Below are 10,646 nucleotides of genomic sequence, written 5' to 3' on the forward strand. Positions count from 1 at the left end.
CCTGCTGTGTTTTTGTTTGTCCTTAACGACAACACCGTTCGCCCACATTGCCATGTAAGGCCGCATGCACAGAGTACAGTAGCGCTGGCTCGGGGCATCTTTATCTCATTGTGTGTTGGGTTATTTATAGTGAGCCCGGCATGGAGTCAGATGTGTACCCTCGCTGCAGTGCTCTATCCTCCAGCATGGGTACACCGCTGCTCCCCCCGACCTCTTCCTCCTCCACCTCCTCCTCCTCACACACCTCTCCTGCAGAGAGAAGCTATCGCAAGACATATTGGCCCACAAACTCGATCATGCAAGGTCAGGGAGATGCCATACCCAAAGGGGGAGACAGATGGGGGAGGGAGTTAATAAGGGACACGATCTAGCAGCTGAAAAGGAGCAGATTAGTGATGTACAGTACTGTATCTCTCTGAATCTGTAACTATCTCTCTCTCTCTCTCTCTCTCTCTCTCTCTCTCTCTCTCTCTCTCTCTCTCTCTCTCTCTCTCTCTCTCTCTCTCTCTCTCTCTCTCTCCATGTTGTCTCTTTAGTATTCTCTTTGACTTCACAATTTTTTTTTTCTCTTTTAAGCTCCAACACATAGAAAAAATGAACTGACAGAGCATGCATGAAATTAGTTAACAAAAGGAGCTCTCAAGTTTGTCTTAGACAGTACCATAGAGACTATTAGATATGTGACGAGGAGCACGAGGAGTGGGGTAAGAGGAGAGGAAAAAAAAAGAAATACCAGATTGGATCGTGAAGTGGCAATAACTGACTGATTAAACCGTTGGAAGACAGTAAATTGTTTCATAACAAATTAAACATATTCATTTTCTAACTAAAATGATACTGATGCCATTGATGTATGAAAGGGCCCAGGAACTAATATAATCCCAAAGTGAACACTAATTTGTGGTTCTCTGTAAAGGGGATTGTAAATTATTAATTATTTCCAATCCAAGATTTTTAATCCTAGTTTGTTTTTCTGCTGTATTTTACCCCCTCCCCTTTATAACAGTTTTGAATATAGTTTAAAACTGTTTTTATCTCCGGTTTTATTTTATGGGTATATATTTCCTATGATTTGTTAATAAATATTGGTTCACTGATGAATACACTTTATGTTTTAATTTATTTAAAAAATTGAACATTAGTACTCAGTGCTTTTATGTATATGTGCCCAGGGGCCCATTGTCTCTGTTTATAGCTGATGCTAACATTTCTTTCTTTGCAAAAGAATGTCTCAAGATGGCAAACTACTTAAATCTGATGAGTTTCAACTGCATGCCATCAATCAATGACAGAGGGAAAAAAGTCATGTTATGTATGCTGAAGAGTTTTAAAATATAATTTTGGAATGACAAGTTTAGTGTGTACTAGTTATAAGGTGTAAACAATGTGAAAGCAATGAGTTGTAAAAGTGTCTGTCAGTGCTGTAGTTAGGACATGATTCACCTCGGCCATCTGGACACTTGGGCTATAATCTGCTTCTCTAATTATCAGTAATCTGGACAGGCAGGCTGTCCTTGGTACTGCAGTCCTAGACAGGGTTGGAGCCTGGCTAAAACCTGACAGGAGAGGCAGGTGGCAGGGGGGCTGCGGGTTCTGCAGGAGCTGAGGGGAGCCAGGATGGACTTTAGGCTTTAGGGTGCTTAGGCAGGCTGGTTACGGGCTGTGGTAGCCAGCAGCAGCTCAGGGTGTTTAAAGCAGGGGAAGAGAAAGAGGAGGCACGTGGAACAGGCGAATCAGCAGGAAACTTGGATCGAACGTCTACATTTTATGCAAGTCTGCAGAAATAAAAATAATAATAGACTTTTCCATACCCAAAAGAATTCAAAAGCCTTATCTGCTGCTTGGTTATTTCTTCTCTTCCCCCCTTTCTGTTCTCTAACCTCTACTCCCTTTCTCACTTGGCAGCAGCTCCCCGGTCTCAAGCTGTTTACGTCACGCATTTCCTCAACATTATGTAGATTGACAGATTTGTAATTGCTCAGAGACTTGCAAGTACTTCAATGATTTTGTTATGGGCATGTGCTCATGCTCCAGCAGAATACAGTGTTACCATGTCTGATTACGCCCCGTTTGCTCTGATGGCAACTAAAGATAAAAGACAATGAATGAGAAGACAGTAGGTAGTGAGGCTCACTCCGTCATTAGGCGCCTTAGTGATTATTTTACAAAGCAGATGTTGGATATCTGAGAATAAATACGAGGTCATTAGATATATAACATGCTGTAATTGCCAAAACGATGTAGCGTGAGCTCCCTTTAGAACAGCAGGATAGAGCCATATGTCCAACTTCCCACTCTCACTAAAAGAATCCTCTGAGCCTGTGGGAAATTACTATGCATTTGTGTAGCTCTGGCTCCTGCACACCATTGTGGCGTTACCATGGAGATGAGGATGTCCTCTTGTTGTCTCCCCATCCCAGGGTCACAACACCTGTGAGTGGTCACAGTCAATTTAAAAAAGTACCCACATACTGAACGACCTGGTCACATGCAAGCTAACACAGAAGCAGATGATACTTTCATTTTTTTAACAGCTTTAGTCTACATTGATGCAGTTTAGGTCGAACTGAAATTACACTGTTTTCATTACACTATTTATGTAAGGAAATACAAATTACAAATACTGCAGCTAAGAGGATTACCTTTAGCAAGACATTGGTCCCATTACAACGCAAAAATAAATACTTCAATATTTTGGGAAATACACATATTTGCTTTCTTTCCTGGAGTTAGATGAAAAGATTGATACCTCTCTCGTGTCTATATGTTAAATATTAAGCTGGAGCCAGCGACTAACTTAGATAAGCACAACGACTGGAAACTGCTAGCTTGATTCTGTCTCTATGGTTGCAGTTGCCAGGCGACCAACGAAGACTCCTGGAAGTTAATGGTCTTGGCCAAGAAATAGGTTACATACTAACATACTAACATACTAACATACTAACAAACTAACATACTAACAAATTAATATACTAACATACTAACATACTAACATACTAACATACTAACAAACTAACATACTAACAAACTAACACACTAACATACTAACAAACTAACATACTAACATACTAACATACTAACATACTAACAAACTAACATACTAACAAATTAACATACTAACAAACTAACATACTAACAAACTAACATACTAACAAACTAACACACTAACATACTAACAAACTAACATACTAACATACTAACACACGAACATACTAACAAACTAACATACTAACAAACTAACACACTAACACACTAACAAACTAACATACTAACATACTAACATACTAACAAACTAACATACTAACAAACTAACATACTAACATATGAACATACTAACATACTAACAAACTAACACACTAACATACTAACATACTAACATACTAACACACTACCATACTAACATACTAATATACTAACATACTAACAAACTAACATACTAACAAATTAACATACTAACATACTAACAAACTAACATACTAACAAACTAACATACTAACAAACTAACACACTAACATACTAACAAACTAACAAACTAACATACTAACAAACTAACATACTAACAAACTAACACACTAACATACTAACAAACTAACATACTAACATACTAACATACTAACAAACTAACATACTAAAAAACTAACATACTAACATATGAACATACTAACATACTAACAAGTTAACATACTAACAAACTAACATACTAACAAACTAACATACTAACAACTAACATATTAACATACTAACATACTAACATACTAACATACTAACAAACTAACATATTAACAAACTAACATACTAACATACTAACATACTAACAAACATACTAACATACTAACACACTAACATACTAACAAACTAACAAACTAACATACTAACATACTAACATATGAACATACTAACATACTAACAAGTTAACATACTAACAAACTAACATACTAACAAGTTAACATACTAACAAACTAACATACTAACATACTAACATACTAACATACTAACATACTAACACACTAACAAACTAACATACTAACATACTAACATACTAACAAACTAACATACCAATAAGCTAACATACTAACACACTAACAAACTAACATACTAACATACTAACAAGCTAACATACTAACAAGCTAACAAGCTAACATACTAACATACTAACAAACTAACATATTAACAAGCTAACATACTAACAAGCTAACATACTAACATACTAACATACTAACATATTAACAAACTGACATACTAACAAACTAACATATTAACAAACTGACATACTAATAAACTAACATACTAACATACTAACATATGAACATACTAACATACTAACAAACTAACATACTAACATACTAACAAACTAACATACTAACATATGAACATACTAACATACTAACAAACTAACACACTAACACATTAACATACTAACAAACTAACACACTAACAAACTAACATACTAACAAACTAACATACTAACAAACTAACATACTAACATATGAACATACTAACATACTAACAAACTAACATACTAACAAACTAACATACTAACAAACTAACATACTAACATATGAACATACTAACATACTAACAAACTAACACACTAACAAACTAACATACTAACAAACTAACATACTAACATATGAACATACTAACATACTAACAAACTAACATACTAACAAACTAACATACTAACAAACTAACATACTAACATACTAACAAACTAACATACTAACAAACTAACATACTAACATACTAACAAACTAACACACTAACATATGAACAAACTAACACACTAACATACTAACAAACTAACAAGCTAACATACTAACAAGCTAACATACTAACATACTAACATACTAACAAACTAACATACTAACATACTAACAAGCTAACATACTAACAAGCTAACATACTAACAAGCTAACATACTAACAAGCTAACATACTAACATACTAACAAACTAACATACTAACATATGAACATATTAACATACTAACATACTAACAAACTAACATACTAACAAACTAACATACTAACATACTAACAAACTAACATACTAACATATGAACATACTAACATACTAACATACTAACAAACTAACATACTAACAAACTAACATACTAACATATGAACATACTAACACACTAACATACTAACAAACTAACATACTAACATATGAACATACTAACATACTAACAACTAACATACTAACAAACTAACACACTAACATACTAACAACTAACATACTAACATACTAACATACTAACATACTAACATACTAACAACTAACATACTAACATACTAACAAGCTAACATACTAACATACTAACAAGCTAACATACTAACAAGCTAACATACTAACAAGCTAACAAGCTAACATACTAACATACTAACAAACTAACATAACAACATACATATTGGTATACATATTCCAACTGCGTAGTATGTGGATTTTGAGAGAAATTAGTCTGTAACATTGCATTGCGTCAGTGATGTAGGAGATTTTGGGGCACCCTAGAATGTCACTTTATTAAGTTTTAATATTTTTTTTCCAATATCTGGTTACTTATTTATCCAAATAACGGCCGTTTGGAAATGTTCTGTTACATTTTTTGTGGCGACGTAATGTGCTGCAAGTAGCTCACACAACAACTGAAACTGCTTCCAGAGGACACTAAAAAGTGATGCACACGGCTGAAATTACCCTATACGTTGTGGTCATCCCACATGATTCGAATCACGACAAAGAGTAAACAAGCAGTGGAGTCACAGAGTGCCATCGGAAGTGTCCAAGCTAACAAACATTTTTAGTGCCCTTGTCCACAGACATTGCACCAATCAAATTAACAGTAGCAACATTGACATTCTGGATAAAAAAATGTAGGAGTGCACAATCACTAACACACGTTCTTCTTTTCTGTCATAACAATGTTTAACAAAAAGGTAAACCTGGTTTCATTTAGTCATGCTGTACGAAGATAGTGTGCTGTGCTTTGAGTAAAATATAAAGATTCAGGTTGGGTGAACAAACTACATTACACACTGTAGAGGAGACACTTTGTGACGAAGAGGTGATAAACCCTGGCAACAGTGACACATTAGAGTTGCTAATAGCAGTAATGATGACAACGGAGGGATGCGTCGCACTGAACAGATGGGAGCGTGAGAGAGAGAAGCAGAGAGAGAGGAGAGGGTGTGTGAGAAAGTGCTTTGGCTTTTGCATATATCCCTGGAGAAGTGGCCCGGGGAAAAGGGTTGAGTGCTCTCTTTCGCTGTTCTCCTCCACAAGGCTTAGTGTTGGAGGAAAGCATGGAGCCCATCCCCCAGTGGATTATTCCTTCGACACTGCTAAGCCCCCATACTCCCACGTCCAGGCGGCCCTCAAACACATGTATTCATTATGAGAGACATTGAGTGCACTGAACACAAACACACAGTGGTGAACATGTTTCTGCCAACCCCTCCTTCCCCTACATCTTCTTTCTTTCACTCTGTCTTTATCTGTCCTTCTTTCAAATGCCAGTACATGCCTAGAATATGACAACACACACACACACACACACACACACACACACACACACACACACACACACACACACACACATGCAAACCCCCACACCTACACATTCAATACGCACACGCACGCTTATGCATGCATGCACAAACACACAGGACAACACTCACTTGCTCTTACACACAGGCTTGTGAGACTTTCTGTCGCACACACACGCACACACACACACACACACACACACACACACACACACACACACACACACACACACACACACGCGCACTCACTCTGGTATTCAGGTATTCAAAAAGCTAAGGCAGTGGGAGAATATTCTGTGCCGCCTCCGTTTGACACAAGCAGCTTTTCCTGTTATATAAGGCGGGTTACTGTGACGATGAGCCCTGTTAAAGGAAAGAGAGTTGGGCCTTTTGCATCTTCGTATGTCTGTACACATGTGTGTGTGTGTATGTGTGTGTGTGTGTGTGTGTGTGTGTGTGTGTGTGTGTGTGTGTGTGTGTGTGTGTGTGTGTGTGTGTGTTTGGGTTGTGGGTGGCATATTGTACCTGCATATCTCTGCATGAGCATGTATGAGAGGCTGTGGGAGAGATTAGCGGTTTATATGTATTTACATAAATGTACTGCATGTGGCTGCCTCACAGTGAGAGTGAGTGTTGGATGGTGCAGTGCATGAACAGTACGCATGTAGGATTGTCATTACAATTACTTGGTGTAAGACCATGTTCAAACTCATGTGGGTGCATTTAAAAATGTTATGTATTGGAGTTTCTTTTACTGTCCACAGGGCATTTTCAGATGTCTTCTGTTCGGCATTTGCAGCCATAAATCTTTGCACTATTTCCACCAAACGCTTTTTAAAAATGTTTATTGTTTACAGAAAAGGCAATGTTTTCCAAAATGGATCACATGACAAGAGAGCATGATAATGCATAACAATCACAAGTTAAAGTCAGATTTTGGATCGACTATGTTTTCCCTAATTCACCCTACAACACAAAAGGGGCAATTTCGAATTGTGTTGTGTTCTCCATGGCCAAAAATGCAGGATTAGTGTGAAATGAAAGGCCAAGAAAGACAAAAGATGTATTCTGAAATGTACCCGCTTCAGTGTGATCATGGGCTGTGTTTGCTGTGACATCCTCAGCCAGTCAGAGGCTGTGTACCATCAGTGAGAATCAAAGGAAAGAGAAAAAGAATTGGCATTTTGTAAAGAGAGGAGACAATTCAGAATGGTTGATAGGTTTTCAAATACCAAGAGGTGCAGAATGTGCATGTGCCACTCCAACTATTCAGAGAAGTCGCACCACAGTAACCTCCTCTGTCCTCACACAGAGATGAGATGAAGAATCAACATACTGTGAAAAAAGGTTTGTCAAGCTTCAGTCAGGAGGTTTCAAGCCATCCGTTCAGTCACAGTACTGCTTATAGGATAATGTAAATACAGGCAAAGGTAGAAGGAAATTCTGAAATTAAATGAGAATGTCCTTCACTCTCCTTATCTCTCATTTACTTTCCTCTCACGCTGAGCTCCTTTCTCTTCTAAATTCTGTTTCCATAATGCTCCTATGCGCTCTTGTGCCAGCATGTGTTTACTTTTGTACTCTTGGAGACAAAAACTGCAAAGCTCAAAGCTGAGGTGTTTGTTTCTGTGCCAGCCACACACTACTGACACACTTTGATAAGACAAAAAAAAGGGAACATTTCTGTGCGACGCTCCACTGATAGTTAAGACCTTAATTCAAACAGACCAGCCACCTGAGTATGGATATTCTATTTACCCTTTCACTTATCAATTTTTAAAGGGAATAATTGAACATTTTGGGAAATACTTATTGGCTATCGTGCCGAGAGTTAATGAGAAGATTGATACCACTCTCGTGTCTGTAAGGTAAGTATATAAAGGACAGTTAGCTTAGCTTAGCACAAAGACTTAAAACGGAGGAAACCTCACAGAGAATAAGCATTTTTACCAAAATTACAAAATATTCCTTTAAAGTAATTGTAACTTTGCATAAAATACAAATTTCATACGTTTTATTCTGTAATTATTTTTTCCTGCTGCAGGTGGTTCATCAGTGATTTCCAAAGTGACGACCTCTGACCCCCCAGCTCTCACCGAAGTGGCGACCTCTAAACTTGATCCTGTTCGATCAGACACAGCAGAGCCCGGCAGCACTGTCCGAAATAAAAGCTTTCCAGAAAACAGCGGCATCTTAACACTGGACATACGAAACCCACTGCCCCTTCACGCTCCTCCTCCTCTCACACCTCCTCTTCTTCCCCCACCTCCTCCTGCTGCAGACAGCCCCTACCTCCCACCTTTGTCACCTCCACCCCTGCCTCCACCTCTGCTATCATCCAAACCTTTTTCTACCTCCAGTCCTCCTCCCTCCACACTGCCTCTTGCTGAGAGCCCCCAGCGCCCAACCAACCTCAACCTAAAGACGCTGCCACGGCCCACCGTCAGGGAGAACGGTGGACCTCCGCCGGCGTTGGATGAAGAAGAGGAGGAGAGGAAGCTGCTGGAGGATGATCTGAAGAAGTGCATTGATGACTTCAAAAAGATCCGCTTGCCCAGAGAGTTTCCGGATCGCAAGAGGCACTGGCAAAGTGACTTGCTCAAGAAGTACAATGCGTAGAGCACCATGGTGAACAAAATTGACAAATATTTTATATCAATGTTGTGAGCGGTGGACTCCAGATTTATATTCCTGTTGCTCAGAGTCAGCAAGTTTACTTAAACCTCTAATGTAGTAGCTTTTACATGTCAACAGAACTAAATTGTCTGGTTAAGTGTAGTGCTTAGGTTGAGCTCGTCACACATGCATAATTAAAACACTAAGATTTGTCTTTTCCATCATAGAAAACAACATCCCTATAGAGTTTGTTAGTTACACATCTTTGGTCCACACAGCTATTTGGAGAATAGAAATATTGAAATAATTTTATTTTCCCTCAGTCAAAGGATGATATGTAATGTTTTTGATTAGAGATTTCTGCCCTGCTCTCTGTACTGTATCCACTGATCAAGCAACTGGAACGTAAGCTATGTGTGAAATTTTAGGCATTTGACCTTGCTGATGCAAAATAAAAGAAAGAAGTGAAGCCTCTGGTGCTAATCATCTAAGATATCTCACCTCATCAATATTAAGCGTATGACTTCAAAGCCGTTCTTCTCCTCTCTGCCTGCGATTCAAAAGCTCTGCAGTTTGGTTCATTTTGTGATTACATTATCTTCAAACCGGCAATGGAAAGAATTCAGAGAGAGAATGCGATGTACCGGGAAGTGGAGTGGGTAATTACAGAAGGCCAGCATGTGGAATAATAATGACAATAATGACTACATGTGCCATTTGTTCCTCTATCTGCTCTGCACAAAATGTTCATTCAGCTTCACTAATGAATTACCAGGTGTGTTGTGTGTGTGTTGGCCTCAGTCCTCATTATGGGATACATGGGATAAGCCAATAAAATGAAAAATTACTTTATTCATTTATCTTTTTAGTCACCTTGTGAACTAATTCTCATCATAGTATTCATCCATATAAGGCAATAGTTTAACATTTTGTTAAAAATACTTTTTCTCACTGAGTGTTAGATGAAAAGATTGTCCACCGCACTGTGTCGTCTGTGCGTTATGCTGAGCTCATGTTTATCACACGGGAAGTCGCACTCGATAGGCTAGGTGTTCAAGTGGTGATGCCGTGAGAACAACGCCGCTAGGCAACAGCAACACTGGCATGTCGAAGCAACTGAGGCTAACAATTTAGCAAGCTAGCCAGCTGGTAACGTAATGCAGGAAATGCGAAGGCATAATGACATAGGAAAAAGATGAGGCCGTTGGGAATATCAACATTTTCCTCAGACATTTTATACAATTACAAAGAAAAACTCTATATAACTTAAATTATAATATATTATATTGAAAAATGAACGTCCACACACAGCCCTAGTTGAAGGCAGCATTAAGTATGAAGTTGGACCCAGGAGGTTAGCTTAGCCTAGCATAAAAACAAGGGAAAACATCTACCATCACCTCTGAAGCTCCCTAGTAACAGTGATTTGATTTGATTTGATTTAACATGTTATATCTCATTTGTTCTCACAAAACCCAAAGTCTAAA

General features: G+C 38.2%; 1 protein-coding gene across 1 annotated transcript; it reads left to right on the top strand.

Moving 5' to 3' along the window:
- The first annotated feature begins 140 nt into the window (after nucleotides 1–140).
- LOC115015086 (proline-rich receptor-like protein kinase PERK9) lies at nucleotides 141–9,162 on the top strand. The gene is made up of 2 exons (XM_029442244.1): nucleotides 141–303; nucleotides 8,588–9,162. The coding sequence occupies exons 1-2, from the start codon at nucleotides 141–143 to the stop codon at nucleotides 9,160–9,162; spliced, it is 738 nt and encodes a 245-aa protein (XP_029298104.1).
- Nucleotides 9,163–10,646: the final 1,484 nt, after the last annotated feature.

Source organism: Cottoperca gobio, chromosome 10, assembly GCF_900634415.1.
Source record: "Cottoperca gobio chromosome 10, fCotGob3.1, whole genome shotgun sequence".
Classification (NCBI taxonomy): Eukaryota; Metazoa; Chordata; class Actinopteri; order Perciformes; family Bovichtidae; genus Cottoperca; species Cottoperca gobio.

Coding starts and splice junctions, on each gene's coding strand:
- LOC115015086 (XM_029442244.1), top strand. CDS start 141: ATGGAGTCAGATGTGTACCCTCGCTGCAGTGCTCTATCCTCCAGCATG. Junction 304..8,587: donor CACAAACTCGATCATGCAAG/GTCAGGGAGATG, acceptor TTCCTGCTGCAG/GTGGTTCATCAGTGATTTCC.